Genomic DNA, 23,514 nt, shown 5'->3' on the forward strand with positions numbered 1-23,514 from the left:
AAAATCAGTCTGTGTTTATGCATGTGCGTATGGAATGGAAGAAATGTGTGAACGAATATTAAGCTAAGCTCATGAATAGCAAGCTCTGATGAATAAACTACTAACACAGACACTACAGCACTCTAGTGTTCAGCACTTAGTCTTTCTTGAGATACTATACTCTATACTATACATGATGAAGGAACTTGTAGCTGGTTGTACACTCGTGTGTTGTACTAAAGCCAGAGTTGTGTGTGATTGCGTGACACCGGCGTGCAGCTACATAATGTACATACATCATATAATTATAGGCTTTAGTAATAATGGCTGGGTTTCAATATTCTGTCTTCCACAGTAAAACTCGTAATAGTGACAATGACCTAAAAAGAGGGAACCATGCCATTATGACTTGATTTTGTTTTTCATTTGGTGACAATTCCCATAAACATTCCTTCCTTACAGTGTCTAGTCTTTCCATGTGTGTATATAGTAAAACCTATACTGTAAGTGTGCCAGCAACTTGTTTATAATGGGAGATCACGTGTGTTTCAGTCAAATGATCAAATAATGATACATTAGACCACATAAAGGGAATGGTATTAAAGGGAAGTTTACAATATTTCTTGCTGTTGTCCATCCTTCCTTTATAAGACTAATGTCCAGTTATTGAACATTGTACTGAATCGACAAACATGTCCTCGTGAAGCCTGAGTGCAACTGGAAAGTCGTTGGTACCAAAATGTTTCTTGGAAGTACATAAAATGGCTTCTAGGCTTCGTAAGACTGTATTTATTTTTGATGAGGCCATTGCTCTGTCTTCTAATGATCCCTCCCCGTTAAACGATGTCCTCACCATGGTCATAAAACACGCCAGTGCTGCGCGGCCTTCCCGGATGTTTTAACCCCCCCATCTGTGACGTATCTGTGCGTTAGTGAGCTCAAAGACTGGACTTGTACATAAATGTTGCCATTGGTGAAAATAAATATCAACAAACCATTTCAACTTGTCGTTCATTCACTGTGAATTTGGATGATTGGATGATGATGATGTTTGTAATTTGCAACGTCAGACTCTTCATCTTGGTTGGTCTACCTGGATAAAAAGTTAAAAACACATCATAAAGGTACATATTTGTCTCTTCCATGAGGAAACTGACTAAATGTGAAACCCAACACCATTACAGGAGTTTTATTTTCAGATCACACAGACCTCTATCATCCCATACCACGTTTTCATATACTGGTACAGTTTCACATTTCATTCCAAGACCCCAACCCCTCCCATAAAATCCCATGTAATGAAAATTATTCATGACAATAATGACGTTTTTCTTTTCATGCTACAATGTCTTCTAATGCATAGTTTGGACCAAAGGGGACTTTCCATAGAGAGGATCCTTGTAATATGAATGAATGGGAGTTATTTTATGTATTTTTATTTCTGTGTCCTCTGACTGAATGAATAGCCAAGGGTCTCACAATGTTCACGTCTGAACTCTAAAAACCGAGAGGCTCACGATTGATGAGCGGTGTACCGGATAATGCACCCTGATTCAAAAATAGCCCTCCCCTGGGCTAGTGTTTGGTCAGACTGGACTGGAGATGATGCAGAATATGATTATCAATTAATCCCATTCGCTGTCTGTAAAATTCTCCAAAGTGTTTTCTCCACCGTCTTAAAATAGAACCTTGAGCTGCTTGCCGCCACTGTGTGCCGCCAGTAAACGTAACGGGAATATAGACCCCGACTTTCACTTTGCGTTCTCGAACAAAACATCCACGTTTTACATTTCATGCCATTTAAATAGTTCTCAGTTTTTAACCATTTCATATTCTTAGTCATAGCTCCTTCAAGGCCCATCAGATTAGAATATAATCTGTCAAATGTGGACATACACAGTGTACGTCGGTGTCTATCTAACCTCTTCATGGTGAAAACAGCTCTTCCTGAGAGAGATACGTAGTCGTTAACTAACTAGTCTTTTTATAGAAACTAAATAAGGCAAGTACAGATTGTCTAGTGATGCATCTTATGTTGTGCTCCTGCTCTCTCATAGCGTAGCCTCTGACTTAAAAAAATGGCCGTGGGGTATGTATGGGCTTCCTGTCTGGAACTGAAGTCCACAGTTTTCAAAAGCAGCCGGATTTGGAGGACGCGACCTCTACTCTATATTGCACAATCCCACAATCCAAGAGTTCAAAATGTTCAAAATACAAGTCTGTGCTCCTACAGTATGTTATTCATCATTATGCACGTATGCATGTCGGTGGGAAGCCCTTAATTAACACTGTACCACAAATGCTGTCATAGATAGCTACAAAGCAAATCAATGAGGACAAACATTTAGTCCTTTAGCTGAACGGTCCACTTCTCAGCGTCAGTAAGACATCAGCAGCATCCACCGCTGATGCCAACAGAGCTCCGCGGCAGCGACATTACGTAGATCCATCCTCCAGCGTTAGCGTCACTGAATGAGGCGCTAGCCGGTTACCGAAAAGCCCCTGACTCAGTTCTGAACTGGTTGCTTCACACAAAAGCGCCGGGGTTCACCTGCGTGGTTCACTGTGTCTTCTCCCTGGTCCACTTGATCATGGTCTCTGGTGAGCGATACAGGAAGATGAGCTTGGCGTACATGTCCTCCTCCAGGTCCAGCTCGCCCGTCTCGCGGACCAGGAAGATGTCGGTGCACAGCTTGAGGATGCGGTCCACGTTGGGCAGCTCCTCGAACATGATGGTGTGGGAGATGCCGCTGAAGAACTCGCGCACAAATTTGCCGATGACCAGCACCACCGAGGCGTACAGGCCCATGATCCTATAGACAAGGTTGTCGAGTTAATAATGTGGTTAAATGTTTTAACATTCAAACACAGGCTTTTCAAGATGTTTTTCTATTAGCATCTGCATTGATTGGACGGCATATGTAGCAATAGAGAGGAAAGAGCGAGAAGATTACCTGACTAAAACATTTAGAAGCCACTTCAAGCCAGTTTCCATCATATGAAGTCCAACTAACTACACATTGTGGCCCACTAAGCCATTGGGACAGCCAGCCCATAACTAACTCAGTGATTCTCAACTTTTTAAAAGTTACAATCTGTAACATTTATGTCTTACCCGGGATATAAATGCGGGTCCCCTGCAGACTGCAGTTGAGTTATACAACAGAAACTCATTTGTGCAGAGGTTTTAACCCATTCTGACCGGGCACCCATTTTGGTGTTGGCATCATGTTATGCTTTAGCTATTGAAAAATAGCAGATCTACAAGCTCATATCGCGCCACCGAGTGGCGCGATACGAGCTTGTAGGTCTGCTATTTTTGAAAAATTCGAAGAACGACTGACATTTTTAGAATCTGATCTCAGGTCAGAATGGGTTAATCAGACCAGTGTGTGTCCAGTGGAAACCTCGTATGAATCTGATCTCAGGTCAGAATGGGTTAACCAGTAGTGGTCCTACTCGACCATAGGATATACATTTCTCAATTACTTATATTTGCCAATATTAGACTGTATAGATTTGTTCTCTGGGACCCCAATCCATCCGCTTCGAATGTTATCAACCGATAATCACGAGTATGTTCTTATCAATACCATGCAATGCAGCCATTATGGACATTTCCACATAATGCCTACCGCGAGTAGGCGACTAGGAAATGCAGAAGTGAAATTACTGCCACGGAAGCAAAAACATCATGAAACTGACTTACATGGCCGGTTAAAACTGATATGAGGTTAAGGGAATTACATAATAGTTGGACAACGTGACCAATGCCTGTCAGTATGTAGGAATGTCCATACTGGCTGCATTGAAAGGTGTTATTAACGGCTGATCAGTCATCTGATAACATCCGAAGCCGCTACCCAATCAACAGTGTTTATTTAACTCTTGAGAGTGTACAACTAGAACCAAATGGACCCATACGGGGACCATTTGTTACTCTCATTAGTACACTGTGGGAGGAACAGATCCGTAAGGGTGAATTTGGTTCCTAACTATCAGGGGCGTCCAGCCCAAAACCCCACGTTAAGAAGCAGTGAACTAACCGTAACGGCTAAATTGACACAGGGGTGAAAAATGGGTTACAAAATCGTGGGATAAAAATATATTTTTAAGAAGCAGTGAACTAAGTCACTCACCCATATCCAGCCAGGAAGCCCAGGCTGGGCGGGCTGACCTGGTCACTGAACACATAGAGCTCCAGGCCGGGCTCATACAGGTTCTTCTTGTTCCTCTTCTGGATGCGTCCCAGCTCTGTCTGGTTGACGATCCACCACTCCTGGATGTCATCGGAGGAGTTGCGAGCTCTCTTCAGGTTCAGGTTGATGCTCATCAGCGAATCATCTAGAGGGAGTCACGTATAGGGTTATTGCAGTTAGACTGAAACTTAAAAAAATAATTATGTTGTTAACTACTTGTACCCTATAGTGTCAAAAAACAAAAAGATAAAACGAATAATGCAAAACTAACTAAAACTAAGTAAAAACTTAGTTTTAGTTTTTCCATCATCATATCTGATGTCATGCATTCATTCATACTACCTGTTTAAGCTTCTATAAATCAAAGTATTCCTCATAAACTAAAATTAAATAAAAGATCAAGTCAATTCCTAAACTAAAATTAAGATTTTCTTTTGGCACGTGCCACCGTCGTACAATTGCGCATAAATTATACATTGCCCTCTTCCGCCATGTGAAAGGTATTTACAGTAACACAGAAGAAAAGCATGCACGCACAAAAACGACAACAAAAACACACGAAGGTCTCAATCTTGGAGATCACTGTCCTCTCTTTTTTCTGTTTCATTGTCGGGAGCCTGTACTGTGTCATCTGTCGCTGTAGTCATGGATGTCAGTTCCCACCTGATGTCGTGTGGGAGTACCGACTGCTCCAGGCCGTACTGAATTACCGCTAGCTTGCATAGTGTCTTCAGACTAGGACTTAAGTCTAGGATGTACAAGTCAGACACATAATCTTCATCTTGGACCTCCACTTGAACGGCTGTGTATCTGTAGCCTCCAAAAAGGATGATACGATCTCCAACCTTGCAGCAGCACATTACGGTGATCCCACACGGGCCTTTTCCCTTGGGCTCGAGCCTCTTCCAGGAGAAGGTCTCCAGACTGAACTTCCATAGATCGTTAAAGGCCCTGGGCTCCTGAGGAAAATTGTGGCCACCAAATATGTACAGCTCTCCATTGTAGGTAAAGGCTGAATGACCCCAACGTCGTTCTGGAAGAAGCTCTGCCGAAGACGTGCTCATCCAGCAGTTGGTGTCTGTATCAAACACGCCAATATAATCTTCCCCATGGTCCCCTTCGCCCCCAAATACCAACATATTTGTCCCGATGATAGTGGCAGAGTGGCATGACGAAGCAGGTGCCGGAGTGCCTGTGGTGTTGATTGCGGACCAGACCATTGTGACGGTGTCCAACTTGTGTATGTCATTAGTCCACCGAGACAGGTTGTTGTATCCTCCAAACATGTACATGACCTTCCCCAAGACACAGGCTGAGTGGCTCTCCTTTGCATCCGGAACAGTTCCAAAAACACTGGGCTTGAACCATGTGTGGCTGTCGACGTCAAATGCATAAAGAACGTTGCAGTACTCCCACCTGGGGGAAACAAAGCCCCCCCAGATGTAGATGACATCTTCTATCAGCACGGCTGTGTGGCCATACATGGACGGAACCCCCAAGAGATCTTCTCTTCTCTCTCCACTTGTCATGGGGGTCAACGTCACCCAGCGCAAAGACACTGTGTTGAAGACATGTACGTCCATCTGCTCTGTGTCGTACATGTAGTTACAGAACCCCCCAAAGGAGTAGACTTTGTCTCCAACTGCCACAGCAGCATGGAGAGATGTCTTTGGTCCTCCTTCTATATGCACTGTCCAGCGCACAGTCTCACACACCATCATGGACAGAATTCTCTCCTCAAGTCTTAATCTGTAAAATAATGAGTCTCTGTTGCACGTGCTACCGTTTATATTGGTACAGTGGCACAAATGTCAACCAAGGCTTAGCCAATCCGCAAATCTGATGGGTTGGCCTATCAGAGAAGCTTATGCCGTTTTTGAAGCTTTCCCTTGAGACTTTATTGTCACAAACAGAGTCGTTGTTAGGTAAAGTAACAATGTAAGGCGGTGGGGTCTATACTGATATAACATTTTCAACAAATTGCAGCAGTTTGATTCTCCCCGTCACTGGCTGGCTAGTCTGAAAGAGACCTACCTTCCCGGCTGAGACAGCCGGCGACTTTCTATTTGTTCACCACTTATGTGCTCGTCTACATAAGAGTGCCCCTCACTTCACACAGGTGTGATTTGGGTGCTAGCCCCTTCTATAAACAGCTTTTGTCCCCACGTCTCAAGATTTGCCATTGACAATGAAAGGGTCAAATGTCTGCTAAATCTTGTCCCCGCCCGTCTCAATATTTGCCATTGACATGAATGAACGGAGAAATGACGTCAGAATTCCGCTAAATATGACTATGAATATATATAAATTAAACATCAAAACATTAAACGCCATTGACATTGAAGGGAAAATGTACATCATATCTAAACGAGCAAATCAGCCAACCAATCACAGGGAACAGGCATTCTGATAGGCCAGTATGAGATGATCCATGATGATGTATGATGATAAGAGCTGATAATTCCACTAAAATATGACGTAAATGAAACATCAAAACATTAAACGCCATTGACATCGAAGGGAAAACCTACGTCATGTAAACGTGCAAATCGGCTAACCAATCACATGTTGGTGGGAGCGCTTGGCCAATAAGGGACCACCAATGTCAAATGTCCGCTAACATAAATTGATGTACGATGATGACAAGAGCGCCCCTCATTTTTTTATATACATTTATCTGGGAAGCACAGCGCATATTAATGAACACACAACACAAACAATGTTGTGTAAATACACCAGATTTAGAAAGAATGCTAGTTTCCATCTGTAGTCCCCATACAGAAAACAACCAATAATACAATAATAACTACTTCACCTTCGTAAAGCTGTTCAGCGGGCTTGGCGTCAGAGTCACTGGGAGCTCGAAGATAACGTGGAAAGATGTCTTTTATGATCCTGCAGGAGAGCAGAGAAACAAAACTCAACGTCCATCACATTTCCTTTTTTAATCGAGTTCTGTTGTTCCGCTGTGTATTTCCATAATAAAACAATACAACAAATGGCGTCACGTTGTTCGAGACTTCATCAACCTCAAACCTCAAAAGCCTCAATCAGTTCTTGGAGGCTTCTTAGCTCTTTTTTTTTTGAGTGGTGCAACCACTCCCTTACGGAGCTATGTGTGTGTGTGGGTGTGTGGGTGGTTGGCTGGGTGTCTGGGTGGGTATGAGCACGAAAACAGCATGGTTGTTTTTCACCACCTGTGCGCAACACACACACAAACACACACGCACGTATTAACTGAATATATGATGCTTTCGGGTGTGCCAGTACAGTACAGTACAGTACAGTACAGTACAGTACAGTACAGTACAGTACAGTACAGTACAGTACAGTACAGTACAGTACAGTACAGTACAGTACAGTACAGTACAGTACAGTACAGGCTAAGGTAGAGGGACCGCCACACGGTAACTGTCATTTCTCAACCGGTTCGGACGCGAGGCGGCACACCGGAACTGGCCCGGCCCCCTGGGCGCGTTCCTGGGGGTCTGGAACTCCCCCCACACGGAGTTGCACCACTCACTTCACATTGATTTTTGTAACCCATTTTTCACCCCTGTGTCAATTATCTAATGTGATCCTGGGCTCTACACAGCCTCCGCCAACCTGGGGAGAGCAACGGACTTGAACTCATGCTTCCTTCATGCATGAGTGTCCAAGTTGCTTCTTTACGCCTGACAGGGGGTAGTTTCCCTGGTTGGACGTAGCGCGTGGAAGGAACACGTTATTCCAACCAGTTCCTTTCCCCTCCATCAGGCGCCCTGGCTGGCCAGTGGGAGGCAGTTTAGGGACCAGGATTACTGCATGTTTTTTGTGAGGGTACCTTCTTAGCTCTTTCAGAACTAAGCAGGTCATACCCGGAACACAACAGATTCTGAAAGCTCTTGGATAGTCTAAGTGGTTGTGCAGCACATGGAAGAACATGCATGCCACTATAGTGATGACACTATAGTGATAACCGAGGCATTGAACTGAGCACTACCACCATACTCACACTGATTCATCCTGCCATGCCACTATAGTGATAACCGAGGCATTGAACTGAGCACTACCAGGTCCACCATACTCACACTGATTCATCCTGCCATGCCACTATAGTGATAACCGAGGCATTGAACTGAGCACTATACCACCATACTCACACTGATTCATCCCTGGTGCCGTTCAGCAGTTTAATGAGCTGGATCTTTGTGATTTCGTCCAGACGGGTCACCCATTTCCCTGTCGCTATTTCAGCTTTAGCACCCAGCGTGAGGTTCCTGATTGGGTTAGAGTGAGTGCACAGAAGTACACATTAAAACCCAGAGTCTTGATTTTAAACACATTTAAACATGGCGTCCCTAGCTCACAACACATACACTACTACAGGCTCACAATGCGAGTGAGAGTGTAAACTTGGAACGTTGTTGGAACTTGAAGGTGTTGCACATTCAGAACCTGTACCTCTGAATGGACCAGGCCACGGTGATGGGGAAGTCCTCCTCGGACTCCAGCATGACCATGAGGTTCTCCCTGCTGGGAGGGCTGATGGTCCACAGGGAGTTGGAGCTTCCCTCCAGCTCTGCGATGGTCAGGTCCTCGTGAGTGTAACTCTCCAGCCACTGCAGAGCGGTCTGGAGAGAGAGGCATTGTGAAATTTGAAAGTCATACTGTGTGATATTTATGTTTTAGTAGTAGAGGTTTTGGTGACACCTCTGGTATCTCTGTCATTACAGCGTCGGTCTAATGGTCTTTTATAACTGCGATTTCCAGTTCAAACCTGCCTAAAGGTGCAATAGTTCATAATCAGATGCATGTCCTTCCCATGGTCACCGTTTGTAGATATTAATCCCAGACACATGAGAAACAAATGACATCTTGCATCTATTCATGTACAGGTATACAATATGTACAATGCTTATGCAATACTGATAAGCGCACTTACGTCATCAATGTACGAATTCACAAATTTCCTCAATTCAAATGGTGTTACATCCTGAAGCTGGTTCTGCTGTGCGCTCATGGTGAAGACAGGCTGGAAGAAAGGACATTTTATTTATTTATTAAGGCAGGACAAATCTCCCACTGGATCAAAAACCTGTAGAAGGCACGCTCTACTCATCTCTTAAGGAGTAGTCTCAATAGCTGGGTTCAGATTCTTGAAGATACACAGAGAAAGGAATACCCGCACTCTCTTGAATAGTTTCTTATGAACTTGTTTGTTTTCAGCAAACACACAGCAGCAGTCTATCTATACTAGAGAAACAGATGCGTTTCGGCACGTCGTCGGCCTTCCTCAGCGTTTCAAACAAGCCCTTGTGTTCGTAAAGCTGAGGAAGGCCTTTTGTAGAAGGCAAGCATTTGGTTTTGCACCAAAACTCAAAGGCAGCATAATCAGATTTGTTGTACTGCCAACACACCTCAATCATATAAAGCCAAGAGACAAAACAACATGCTTCATTTCCCAAAAATATAGGCAGGTCATTGCGGTTGTTTTCTTACATTCCAGCTCTCTCTTGCATCTCTTACTTTTTTAAAGTTTAAAGTTAAAGTTTAATTCTACCTGGTTTTCAATTCAAATAAAGATCAATCAAACATCACAAAGTGTATATTCTGGGCATGTCATAATAGGTGAACATTGGGCAAAAATATCTTATCTAATACAAATCTAAATAAATCTAACATTGTGTAATAATGATTGATGATGATGATGACTGAATGATCAACAGGAGTGTGTGTGTGTGTGTGTGTGTGTGTGTGTGTGTGTGTGTGTGCGTGCGTGCGTGCGTGCGTGCGTGCGTGCGTGCGTGCGTGCGTGCGTGCGTGCGTGCGTGCGTGCGTGCACCTGGAACCCAGCCAGGGTGATCTTCAGGGAGACATCCAGGGGTTTGTTGACCACTCCGGCTACAGATTTGACCAGCGACATGAAGAGCAGAGGGAACCACACGATGCAGATGAGAAGCATCACGATCATACCTCCCATCCCATACTTGACCACCTTCTTCTTCTTCTGCCCCCGCGGCTGAGGGTACCTCTGTGGAAGAGAGACGGTAGACGTACAGTATGATGCAGCACAGACTGCCCTACACAGTCAACTAACTCCTTAGTATTAACACCACTACTATTATATTATGATGCAGCACAGACTGCCCTACACAGTCAACTAACTCCTTAGTATTAACACCACTACTATTATATTATGATGCAGCACAGACTGCCCTACACAGTCAACTAACTCCTTAGTATTAACACCACTACTATTATATTATGATGCAGCACAGACTGCCCTACACAGTCAACTAACTCCTTAGTATTAACACCACTACTATTATATTATGATGCAGCACAGACTGCCCTACACAGTCAACTAACTCCTTAGTATTAACACCACTACTATTATATTATGATGCAGCACAGACTGCCCTACACAGTCAACTAACTCCTTAGTATTAACACCACTACTATTATATTATGATGCAGCACAGACTGCCCTACACAGTCAACTAACTCCTTAGTATTAACACCACTACTATTATATTATGATGCAGCACAGACTGCCCTACACAGTCAACTAACTCCTTAGTATTAACACCACTACTATTATATTATGATGCAGCACAGACTGCCCTACACAGTCAACTAACTCCTTAGTATTAACACCACTACTATTATATTATGATGCAGCACAGACTGCCCTACACAGTCAACTAACTCCTTAGTATTAACACCACTACTATTATATTATGATGCAGCACAGACTGCCCTACACAGTCAACTAACTCCTTAGTATTAACACCACTACTATTATATTATGATGCAGCACAGACTGCCCTACACAGTCAACTAACTCCTTAGTATTAACACCACTACTATTATATTATGATGCAGCACAGACTGCCCTACACAGTCAACTAACTCCTTAGTATTAACACCACTACTATTATATTATGATGCAGCACAGACTGCCCTACACAGTCAACTAACTCCTTAGTATTAACACCACTACTATTATATTATGATGCAGCACAGACTGCCCTACACAGTCAACTAACTCCTTAGTATTAACACCACTACTATTATATTATGATGCAGCACAGACTGCCCTACACAGTCAACTAACTCCTTAGTATTAACACCACTACTATTATATTGTGCATGTCAGGCTGAAATCTATGTATGTCCAATAGTGTTGGAAAAATAACCTGTGTTCCAATGGATGGATCCACTGTAGTTATTATTTTACTCACAAGCTCTTGTTAATACTTCCATTACTCTCTCCAGTGGGTTCAGTAGGTTCAACTGAACGGAACGTGGTGGTAGACTAAATAATTGTGTCCTTTTATCACTTCGTTATGTTTGCGTTCTGTCTGGATGTATACATGAATGCATGAAACAAATGCACCCGGAATGTAAGGGCCTTTACAGAAATACTTCTGAGTTCTGACTCTGAGGTAACGTTAGCGTTTTCTCGCCTTATCAGTTGATGGATTTGTTATTTTTGAAACACAGTTCCTTTATGATGCGATATTAAACACGTCTATGGGAATTCAGAACGGGGAGGAAAAGAAATGTGACCCACGTAGGATGTGTAAATTAGAGAGCGAGAGAGAGAGAGACAGAGAGAGAACAGACAAAACCACAGATGAGCCCAACCTTCTCTGATTCCCTCCAGCACTTGAGGACAAAGATGTGAGCGTAGATGTCCTCCACACAGATCCAGCTGGACAGGGACAGGCTGGTGTCCGTCCACACCCAGTCCATCACCGCTCTCAGCTCTGTGAGGAACGGCACCAGGCGGAACCTGTTGGACATACAAAGCATTGCATTGCTGTCGGGCTAGAAACCTCTCATCTCCATGGTTTGTGATTAACACCCTGCTTGATCATCACACAAAAGCATCAAAAGTAGCAGATCTACAAGCTCGATTAGAGTTTTTACTGTTATTCTTTCATTTCCCTTTATTATGTCTTAACTACTTTCAATGTGGTATCCTTTATTTTGGACAAATTTCAAGCTGAGCTATAAGCTCACAATGGGGGTGTGAGCTTGAAGTCATCTGACAAATTATTGAGGGCTTATGTGGATGACATATTTTCACATTTTTATTTCTAGCTTGGCACCATCGTAAATGTGTAAATGAACATAAACCCATTTCATTTTAATATGGTCATTGCTAATAGCGCATCCTACACTGGCAACAGAAGGCCATGACACTTCATATTGTACATACATAACTATGTACATTGTGTTTTATTGTACCGGGGCGAGTTATGTGTGTTAAGCACAGCTGTTTCTCAACGTGATAACAGCTGATAACAAAATGAAATAACGAATGATTTGAAACATTTGAGTGGGCCAGTCGATCTATTAAAATTTTATATTGATGATTACATGTTTTTGTAGACAAACAATAAAAATAAACAATACATCTAATACATCCACAGATATTTCTTTAAAGGTGAGGTATAATAATCGTAATAATTTTGGTGGGTCCAGAAGGATTGTTTTGTTTACATTTGTAAGCCGACAGCCCCACGTTTTTCCCCTTTAGAGACACTTGGAGGCAGGTGTCTTGTTGCAATGGTGCAAACTGTTTTAGTGCTGACATGACACAGGGAAATACGGAACCCAGGCCAGAGGTGTTGTGATGTGGAGTGTAGTGGATAAATATTGTCTATATAGCATCTATTATTCAGTCAATCAAAAATATACATTTTCCCAGATAATCTAATCTAATAATAGCATAATAAATAATACTAATTAGGCCATTACTCCTTTTTTCAAAATTGTGAAACCAATGTTGAATATTGTGATATTATTGTGTTTTTTCATGTTGGTTCTTTTCTTGTTTTGACCCTCTTTTGGTAAAAAGGTCCCCTTTATAAGTGACACTCATGTCTTTATGTTTGATTCACGCTGAGGAAGGCCATTGGGCCGAAACGTCAGTATGTTCTGCTGCTGGGGGTGAACCTGTAATAAACAAGAATCCTAGAGTGAGTGCTGGTTTTCCTTTCTAAAAGACTATTTCTGCCATAACCGTGCACCCGTTACACACGTACTGTGAACTTAAACTACCCGTCTGAGTGCTTGCGTCTCTCTTTTCCAGGTCATTACTGCTCCAAGACAGGACGGATGCATTCCTCGTTTCCATAGTTACTCACTCACCCTTGAAACAGGAAGAGGTTGGCGTAGTTGTAGCTCTTGGTGAGGAAGTTCCCCAGCACACGGGTGGGGTAGCCACAGCGGATCTGATAGGCCGACAGGCTGAAGTAGCCGCACTTGACAAAGTACCACATCTGTGCCACTGTGTTCTCGTTGAAACGCCTGCAAGGTGGAGATGGAGGCGAGGCAGAGAAAGCATGTTTAATTGTGTAGCTCATTTCTCCCACAATGCAATTCAAAGTGCTTTAAACAAAAACGTTAAGAGCATTAACACTTGGATACAATTCAATAGAAAAGTAAGAGAATAAAATTACATTGCAGAATCAAGAACAATGCAGTGGCAAACAGACACATATGCAGAGTGATGTCGCCACGTTTGAAATGAATGACAATTAGTAGTGTTGTCTTAGTTTTTAATTTACAATGACCTCATTTGCAGTGAGCTGTGCATTGGCTAAAGCCGTGATTCTCAAACGCTTTCATGTCAAGGACCCAATAAACAAAAAGAAAGGGCTCACACACTGAAGGATGAAAACTGAGGCTGAGAAAAATAGTCTTTACTTAGGGCAAGGACCTCCAGGATCCCCACATTAAAATATGTTGTGCCAATTACCCCCATTCAAGATCTACAAGCTCAAATCACAGATCTGCATTTATTTTAATACTGTTAAAGTTAGACTATGGAGATAAGAGGTTTATGTCCGACAGCAACGATATTAACACATTTAGCTGGGGACCTCCTGGAACCAACTCAAGGACCCCTGGTGGGGTCCCCGGCCGCCGGCTAAAGTAGACGTTATATGTCTTAATAAGCTCCTACTTCTCTGTGACTCCGGGCAGGATGAAGAACATCCAGAAGTGGATTCCAAACACTAGGATGACCTGGAAGATGGTCTTTCCCATGACGGTCTTGCGGAGGTAGAGCGCCCGGTCTATTATCATGGTCCCAAACTGGATCAGCACCATGACCAGAAAGGGTCCCGGAACCTGGTCCTCAGACAGGGACGACGTGATGTCTGCTCCCGCAGAGTGTTTCTGGACAGAGGAGGGAGGAAGGAAGGGCATGCTGAACTTTAATGCAAAACTTAAAAACTGTCCTGGGTGTTCACAAAAGCCTGAGTACATGATACAATGATAAGTGAAATATCCCTTTTAAGTGGTCAATCTAAAATCCAAGAAGGAAGGACCTACACCAAAGGCCCAGAATCCAAACACGATGATGATGAAGTCGATGGTGTCAGAGAGGAACATGAAGACATAGACGTCTGTGACAGCACTGTACTCAGGATGGACGATGTTGTGGAAGAACTGACGTATGGGCAGGTAGAACTCCATGGCTCTGCAGGAAAACACAGTCACAGCAACAATCAAGTAGTATTGTTTTTGGTTTGTTTTTATGCAAGAAATTGTCAAAAAGAGTTGACATAATTTAAAACAGCGGTCTGAGGTCTCAGTGTTGAAAACAAAACCCAGCGATGGCCGTAAGCTGTGAATCCATTTCCAGACATGCTGTTGTTGTGTTGTTGTACCTCTTTATGGTGAAGGCCTTCCCCTTTAGTAGCTGCTCTCTGATCTTCTCCATGATGAGCTGCTTGCGGCTCTTGGGCTGAACGCTGGTCTCGCTGCCACAGCGCCGGCTGCTACTGCGGGAAGCCGTGCTTCCTGTGGAAGTCATTTACATTGCTGGAGGTAAATGAACCGTGTCCACTGACTGGCATGATGTCACTGACCTAGACTCACATGCTCAGGCACTGACTGGACCCCACCAGTCTAAGGCTATGTTCACACTTACAGTGTAGAGTACAGTACAGTATTGCAGAGTGCAAGAAACTACCAGGACTTTCACGATTAAGTTTCAAAAATACATTATCAACCAAACAAGAAATGTAATTTTGGGGGGCAGGTGAGTCTTTTCATGTCTGTGAAGCACTGTGTTGTTGTGTGTGTGTGTGTGTGTGTAAAAGAGCCACATAAATACAGTGCATCTAATTTTGTCCATAGCATGTACCTCTTTTAGAGCGAGCAGAAGACTTCCGGGAGATGTGGGACCCCCCACTGATGGAGCTCTTGCGGCGCTGGTAGGTCTGCTGCTGGGTGGAGTGATGCACCTGGACCAGAGTTCAGTTTTAATTCGTTTTAGTCAATGGTGGAAAAAAGTACTCACATTTCTTAATTAAGTATCAAAATGTACCAAAAGTAGAAAGAACTCATTATGCAGAATGTCCTGTTTCACAGGTTTTCAAATGTATAAAATGTATACAAATCTCTACTCTTATACATAGCGAGAAAGACTATACTCAAGCTTTGGATTCATGGAGATGTTCCTACACTGGATGATTGGTACAAGGAGGTAATGAGGTAATGGTTCCTCTGGAGAAACTGACTTATCTCCTCTGTGATAACATGGAAGGGTTCACGAAGGTATGGGGACCTTAGTCCTACTCCTCCTCCCAGCCCAAATCACACCTTGGAAAGCATGAGTGTCTATTTCAAACAAAGTGGGTTTTCTTTTACTGGGGGGTAAATATTTTGACAGCAGGAATTGCCTGTCATAATTTGAGTATCAGGATGTATTAGGATGTTGATATTCATTCATCAGCCAACACTCCCCACTGACATGTAGTTTGTTTTGTAATAATCAAAATCTACAAAGTAACTAGTAAAGTTTTCAAATAAACGGAAATACTAGGAGGACCCAAACTAGTGAAAATAGCAGATTGGCTTCTCAATTTTCACAAATCTTTTGTTTTAAAACATTTGATTTTTATTAATTTATGGAATTTCTTAGGTTTTTCTCCATGAAAGGACTGAAAAAAAGTAAACGACTTGTTTTTAATTAATGAAAGTTTTTGATTGTTTGGAAATGTCCTTTGAAAATGTTTTGAAATAATAATAATAATAAATTTAGGACCCATAAAAATGGGTCCCGACCCAATGTTTGGGATCCAGTGTTTTATGAGACAAAATGAACTCTGACCTGGACGTGTCCCGAGTCCATGGACGTCCCCATGGCGAGGGACGTCAGTGTCTGAGTGGAGCCCCTCCTCTCGCCTCCTCCTCGGGACGAGGGGATGGAGACAGACTGCTCTTTGTCCTTCTCCTCCTCCTCCTCCCCTCCTTCGTCCTCAGACTCGTTGCGATGCAGTGGTACGTTCCTCTCTCTAGGTCTGTCTTCATCCCACAGGCCGTGGCACTGCCGGGGGGGGGGGGGTAAAAGTATCAATACTGCGATGTAGAAACACTCTGTAAGTCCGCTAATCAAAATATACTTGAGAAAAAAGTACAAAGATATAGAGCACCGCAGTCCCTCCCCCTTTCAGAAAAACGAGTGGCCCAGGAAATGAAAACCCAATGCATTCTCCCATCGGCACTTCTTATTTAATTTATTTAAAGGCGGTTACGCCGCGGACAAAGCCAACTCGGATCAAAGCCAAAGCCAATCCCGGATTAAAAAACGTGCCTACTTTTCCAATGGTAGATCTTCTTGACAGCTTGGTCGAGGTTACACATTTTGGTCAAACATTAACTGAAACTTCATGTTCAAATAATGGCTTTTAACCTTTCAACGAATGTCTCAGTATGTCAGACACGGTCAGACTCTGTGGAAGAACAGAGAATGTGTGTATTGTATAAGCACCTTGAGGATGGATCTGTGGAAGAACAGAGCCAGCAGCTGGATGAGGTCGTAATGGACGTAGCCGTCCTTCTTCTCCACTCCGATGATGTTGGGAGGGTGGTAGGGTTTGTTCTTGTCCAGCTTGTTCTGGTTGAAGGGGAAGAAGCCAAACTGGAAGAGGTATTTGATGACAATGGTGACCTAGAGGGGGGACAAGTTCCTTGTGTCAACGAGCGGGGCACACCATTCAAATTAAATTCTTAAGATTATGAGCCAGTTTAAAATAACCACTTTGCTGTCCTTATCTCCATATTCTAACTTTTTGTGTTTTTTCATAAATGAATGCCCTACTTGATCATATCATATCAAAAGTAGCAGATCCACAAGCTTGAAACATTTTGAGCTAGTACAGGTCTCACATCAACAACAAAATTACTGTAAAAACAATATTAGATTTTTACACCAAATAACTATTCATCAATTCATCACCTCATCACCGAAAAGTATGAATAGGCCTTCACTGTTTTGGACATGAGGTTTCCACACGACATAATGAGGTTCCCAAAAGGGAACCCTTTTTCTACAGCATGCTGAGGCTGTTGTTTAGCAGCTGTCTGTGTCTGTCACCCAGTAGTACCTCGGTGTAGACGATGGCAGTCATCCAGAAGCGCTTGCTGGGCCGGGGGACAGACAGCATGGCCCACAGGAAGATGGTGATGGGCAGGACCAGGGTGACGCAGGACGCAGACACCATGTTGTTGATGATGATCACCAGGTAGCACACGAACTGTGAGTGAGCCACCAGGAGGTTGTAGAGAGCGTAGCACAGCTGCAGAATCAGAGGCTGGCCGCCGTAGAACTTGTCTGACTGATCCAGTTCCTCGTCATAGAACATCCTTGATGGTAGGTTAGGTATGGGGGGATAACAATAGATATTTTAATTTGTCATTACATCAGTGTCATTTCATTTGACGTCAAGTGACTGGTCGAACTCAGAGTGACAGGAGTGAGTTAACTTATTTGATTTCTTCTCCATACCTTTACAAGGACAAACGTTTCAGCTATGCAGCCTCTGTCAGTGTGTGTGGCTTGTAGATCATCTTTTTAAACATTTGAAAACTTGAAATGAGACATTCTGCATAAAGACTACTTTCTACTTTTGGCACTTTAAGTACATTTTGATACCAATCATTTTTTACTTTCACTCCAGTAAATCTTGAATTCCGGTACTTAACAAAGTAGTTCTATATTGCAGTATACTTTTACTTTGAGTACTTTTTCCCACCACTGCACTGCACCACTTACTTGTTGAGCAGCAGTTCTCCGGCGGTCAGCTCGGTGGTCATGGAGGGCAGCAGGAGGTCTGAGCGGCTGTCAGAGCGGCTGCTCGGCGACAACGCCATCAGCCTCCTGCGGTCCGCGTCGCTGTCGTCCGTGCTCACCAGGTGGTCGAAGCTCACCGCCTTGCTGTAGCTGGGCGGCACCTCCACCACGCCGCTGTCCGAGGCTTTGGAGGCGTCCGTGTCGGGGGTGTAGAGCAGCCCCGCTCGCCCCCCTCCGTCCTCCATCTGCATGTACCGCCGCTGCATGGCGCCTCCGCCCTCCTCCTCGCTCTCCGTGGTGTAGTGGTGGTCCCTGTCCTGTCCCGAGAGGGCCGACTCCTCCTCCGTCTCCTCAGCTCCTTTCCAGGGGTCTCCGTCGTCGTGGTGCATCCGCGTCTCCTCTCGCCGCCCTGGCTCTCCCTCCTCCCCGGGTTCCGTCATGTCTCCCCAGATGCCTCCTCCTCCCCCCTCCGCCGCCCCCAGTGTCCCCTCTGTCCTCGGCTGCTTGTCCTTGTCCTCCCCTTGGTCGTGTTCGTCCTCCACCTCCTCTATGGTGTCTGCGGTACCTTGTCTGGAGTAGAGTGTGAAGCACTGTGTGGCCTCGCTGCAGGAGAGACACCAACATACAGTGTATATGAAATGGAGAGACAGTCAATGGAAGTTTACTTCTCAATTCAACAATCTGAAATCTTTTGACGTAAAGGAAAGTCTTTACATAGTCATCCTCAACACATTCTCACAGGTACGTAGGCGTCAGTTATTGCCACTCCCTATAGTATACGACTACAAAAACTAATACACATTAGAACTTCAGCCAGTAATCCCAGCCTGCTGTGATCGAATCCCACTGTGGGTACGCCCGTTTTATTTTTCTCTCTCTCACCATAGTTTGCGAGGTTAGGTTTAGGATTAAGGTTATAGGTTTTGGCATAGTTTTGTCAACATGTGACGCTGCCATGGTATCCCAACATGTCAAAACTTGACTTTCAGGGCATCCCGTCATATACAGTAAGAACTTGACGTTTCATTGCTACTGACAGAGCTGCAAAATCTGACGGCTGGGAAGTGAGAACGGGTTGTCATTCCATAGAGATGTTTTGATAGTGATACCATTCTGCTGTCATTGTTGGAAGTTCTTCTGACTAACACTTTAACAAAGAAACATTTTAAGGGAATTGACCTCAGTGATGACCAAAAAGAACACAACAATAAATACAACTCTTCACATTCAAGACCGGTTTAGAAAAAAGGACACATACTGAAACACTAAAGTGATAAACACCCAACAGAAAAATGTGACACCAACTCCAAGCACATGGTTGCTGACACAAAATTCAAACTCACTAAGGATGTCTTACTGTCGTTACTCCACTGATCTGCTTACTGTAGATAATAACGGCTGTCAACAATTATTATTATTACATATTGTTTTTGCAACTGAATGACTGGAAAATGGATATGAAGAGTTTACATAGTACACATAGTACATGCATAAACTATCCTCAATGATTATATCTGGTTTCAGTATTCATTTATGATATATTTTATCTAGTATTAAGGTTATTTTTGCAGTCAGTTTGTATTGGGGTTGGGAGGGGGGGCGAGGCGGGGGTCGAGAGACATGGCCAAAGCATTTCCGGGGGTCCCCAGCCAAAAACGTTGAGAACCCCTGGACTAAAAGTCACAGGAATTTGTTCGCTAATCGATTGGTCAACAAACCTGTCATTATGTTTTCTGCATATACGTTCATGCATGCTATCTGCATGTTCAGGTCGACATTTTACGCTACTGCCTATGGAAGGTCAATAAATCATAATAATGAAAGGATTACCGGTATATCTAGAGATTACAAGAGAAAACTGGATAAGTAAATACAAATAATCAATGAGTCCTCCCTAACCGACTGATTAATGATTAATCGCCTATGACGGGACAGCCATAATGCACATCAAATATTCCTGGATGAGGTGAACATGGATGAGGGCAGGGTGATGGAGGTGATGGAGGAGGAGGAGGAGGAAGAGGAGACTGTGCACCTGGACAGGAGGCTGCTGCCACTGTCAGCGGAGGAGTTGTTGGACACGTCCAGGCCGTACATCTTGCGCAGCTTGGGGCGCGCACGCTCGCTGGTCTTGGGGATGCACTCGGGCATCCCGTCAAGGTCGTCCAGGGTGGACTGACGAGAGAACAGCATGGTGGCCTCAGTGCAGGCGCTGGGAGATGGACAGAATGGTGGGGATGATGGTCACAACATGGTCACAACATGGAGCATCTCCATGTTGGAGCACCATGTCCATCTGTCAGTCCAGGCACTGAGAGGTGGACATGGAACCCTCAATAGTGTTAAGTGACATGGAGTGAAAACTATGATGAAAATGTTTGCTCTAATTAAATTTTTATGACAAGGTCCCCCAAATCGATGTGTATTTGGCCACGGAACCTAAGCTGAAAGGATTCCATGCCAGAGACCCCCATAACACAAGATGTGTGAAACAGAATCTTTCATAACTATATATATTTTTTCAATCCAAACATTGTTCAAGGGTTTTCCAATGTAAAAATAAATAGCCGATCCATAAATTCAAAACAACACCAGCTAGTGCATCAAGCTGATACTTCATATTGCCTTAAAATGTTACTGCTACACAGATAACTCAAATTTACATTTGTTTTCAATGCACAATCCACATGGGATTAACATGACACCTCATTACACCTCTAAATCACTGAGGCCGTCCACCATCAACACGCCTCACAGCGAGGCTGAATGATGTCCACCATCAACACGCCTCACAGCGAGGCTGAATGATGTCCACCATCAACACGCCTCACAGCGAGGCTGAATGATGTCCACCATCAACACGCCTCACAGCGAGGCTGAATGATGCGGTCACTTTGTTTGGTCTGATAAACCAGACGGTGTCAAAGTGCAGACACTATTACTCCCACACACTGTAGTGTAATAATATTACAAATGTAATGTATGTTGATTTGCACGGTACAAAAATCACAGAATTATGCCTAGATGATGAAAATGACACAACAGTCGAGAGTATCCAGCAAGGACAATAATTAATTACAGGTAACCATGACTTGCTATCTCTAGCAAGCCTGACTGGCATGCCTATTTTAGGCATGTTTTATAGGTATAATCTCTCAAGACAGATTCAGTATTTTTCTTCTTTTTTTGGCCGATATAGGTTCCCAGATTGGCAAAAACTTTCCATCATCGCTCTGTTCACACAGGTGTGAGTCTCTGCTCAAATTGCAACAATAGCAGATATAAAGGAGGTTATTTTTTCTGTGTGACACCATCCAAAAAGTCCTTTGTCCAACTAAGCACATAAATGACCTTCACGGTCATATACATAAATAAATAAAACGCTACCTGGACATACTGTCCCTGGATGCCATGGAGTCCTGGCTCTCCATGCGGTAATCTCCCCTCCGCCTGCGGACCCTGTGAGAGCCGGAGCCGTCCTCGTCCTCGCTGAAGGGGTCCAGGCTGGACTGTCTGGACATGTTGAGTCTCATGGCCTTCTGGTAGTACACGTGGATGCTCTCTCTGTTTGGAACATTACCCTGCATGGGGAAACAACCCCCACTCTGATGAGTCCAAATAAACGTACTGTATAAAATAAAGTTCCGTGTTCTGCTTTAACCCATTCTGACCGGGAACCCATTTTGGTGTCAGCATCATGTTATGCTTTAGCTATTGAAAAATAGCAGATCTACAAGCTCATAGCGCGCCACCGAGTGGCGCGCTACGAGCTTGTAGGTCTGCTATTTTTGGAAAAATCGAAGAGCGACTGACATTTTTAGAATCTGATCTCAGGTCAGAATGGGTTAATCAGACCAGTGTGTGTCCAGTGGAAACCTCGTATGAATCTGATCTCAGGTCAGAATGGGTTAAGTTGTCCACACAGCCAGCCAGCCAGCCAGCCAGCTATGAGCCAGCCAACTAGGCAGCTATGAGCATACAGTACATAAATCTTCTGTTCTGGGGGTCACTGGCACAAAATAATTTCCGATGGGGGGTCCGTGGCCAAATACATTTTGGGGGGTTGTTGACATGAAAAACTTTGAGAACCACTGCACTAGAGGAGGTAGAATGGCAGTGGCTCAGGCCAGAACAAAATAAATGAAGACAGTCCATTCTGAGCGTACCTTTTAGAACAGGATAAATGCAGACAGTCCATTCTGAGCGTACCTTTTAGAACAGGATAAATGCAGACAGTCCATTCTGAGCGTACCTTTTAGAACAGGATAAATACAGACAGTCCATTCTGAGCGTACCTTTTAGAACAGGATAAATGCAGACAGTCCATTCTGAGCGTACCTTTTAGAACAGGATAAATGCAGACAGTCCATTCTGAGCGTACCTTTTAGAACTGGATAAATGCAGACAGTCCATTCTGAGCGTACCTTTTAGAACAGGATAAATGCAGACAGTCCATTCTGAGCTTACCTTTTAGAACAGGATAAATGCAGACAGTCCATTCTGAGCGTACCTTTTTGACCTCCCGGGTGAGCATGCAGCGCTCGATGCGCAGCACAGTGGAGATGTCGTTGTGCTCCTTGCACATGTCGTTCATCCAGTTGGTGAAGCTCTCCACCGTGGTCTGGCACAGCACCCAGGTGAACTTGACGATGTTGAAGACCCTCTTGATGATGTTGTCTGTTTGGGGAGGGAATGTGTAAACCAGATAAGGTTCATAGGTCCTGTGTTTTGCAGTGCGCCCCACATCCAAATACTAGACCGGCCCGAAGAAAGAGAACAACTAAAACTCAGTCACACTCAGTCGGTGAGTCACAGCAGGAGGGAGTAGAAAGTTAAACTAAACACAGATCAACTGTCTGGCCACAATCTCCATACACATAGAGGTACAGTCAGATGTCCTATAGTGTTGCTGTCCTCATATCCATATTTTAACTTTTTGTGTTTTGCTTTGTTTCGTAAATGAATGCCCTACTTGAACGTACAAAGTCATCACACACAAGTCATCACACAAAAGCATCAGAAGTAGCAGATCCACAAGCTTTCGAGCTTGCAGATCTGCTATTTTTGCTATTTTGGAATTTGATTCCCTGAAATGTAAGGTTAGGTCAGGACAGGACATAAAATGGACAACAGATGTTCAGGCAGCGGAGGAACATGCCTTGATCCTGCCTTTCACGCCACTGTCCGTCCTCCACCTGACCCTATTTATACCTTTCACGCCACTCTCCGCCCTCCACCTGACCCTATTTATACCTT

At 43.9% G+C, this 23,514-nt stretch overlaps 2 protein-coding genes across 3 annotated transcripts in view; both read right to left on the bottom strand.

Moving 5' to 3' along the window:
- Positions 1-989: 989 nt before the first annotated feature.
- piezo2b (piezo-type mechanosensitive ion channel component 2b) overlaps positions 990-23,514 on the bottom strand; it is a 124,187-nt gene continuing 101,662 nt past the window's right edge. For both annotated transcript variants that reach the window (XM_080777958.1, XM_080777957.1), the window contains exons 35-54: positions 22,769-22,935; positions 21,646-21,839; positions 20,294-20,470; positions 18,241-18,861; positions 17,573-17,831; positions 16,957-17,136; positions 16,297-16,512; positions 15,328-15,427; positions 14,849-14,981; positions 14,511-14,658; positions 14,140-14,354; positions 13,323-13,481; positions 11,811-11,958; positions 10,003-10,191; positions 9,103-9,192; positions 8,622-8,791; positions 8,321-8,437; positions 6,994-7,073; positions 4,119-4,323; positions 990-2,792 (exon numbers count right to left, since the gene is read on the bottom strand). In XM_080777958.1, the coding sequence (XP_080634084.1) occupies positions 2,540-2,792; positions 4,119-4,323; positions 6,994-7,073; positions 8,321-8,437; positions 8,622-8,791; positions 9,103-9,192; positions 10,003-10,191; positions 11,811-11,958; positions 13,323-13,481; positions 14,140-14,354; positions 14,511-14,658; positions 14,849-14,981; positions 15,328-15,427; positions 16,297-16,512; positions 16,957-17,136; positions 17,573-17,831; positions 18,241-18,861; positions 20,294-20,470; positions 21,646-21,839; positions 22,769-22,935 (3,821 nt within the window). In that variant the 3' untranslated portion in view covers positions 990-2,539. The remainder of the gene's footprint in view (positions 2,793-4,118; positions 4,324-6,993; positions 7,074-8,320; positions 8,438-8,621; positions 8,792-9,102; positions 9,193-10,002; positions 10,192-11,810; positions 11,959-13,322; positions 13,482-14,139; positions 14,355-14,510; positions 14,659-14,848; positions 14,982-15,327; positions 15,428-16,296; positions 16,513-16,956; positions 17,137-17,572; positions 17,832-18,240; positions 18,862-20,293; positions 20,471-21,645; positions 21,840-22,768; positions 22,936-23,514) is intronic.
- LOC308325331 (kelch domain-containing protein 3-like) lies at positions 4,745-5,896 on the bottom strand (the record flags this gene model as incomplete). Its single annotated transcript, XM_080777819.1, has 1 exon — positions 4,745-5,896. The coding sequence occupies one exon, from the start codon at positions 5,894-5,896 to the stop codon at positions 4,745-4,747; it is 1,152 nt and encodes a 383-aa protein (XP_080633945.1).

The sequence above is a fragment of the Protomyctophum bolini genome, assembly GCF_963924005.1.
Source record: "Protomyctophum bolini genome assembly, chromosome: 12".
Classification (NCBI taxonomy): domain Eukaryota; kingdom Metazoa; phylum Chordata; class Actinopteri; order Myctophiformes; family Myctophidae; genus Protomyctophum; species Protomyctophum bolini.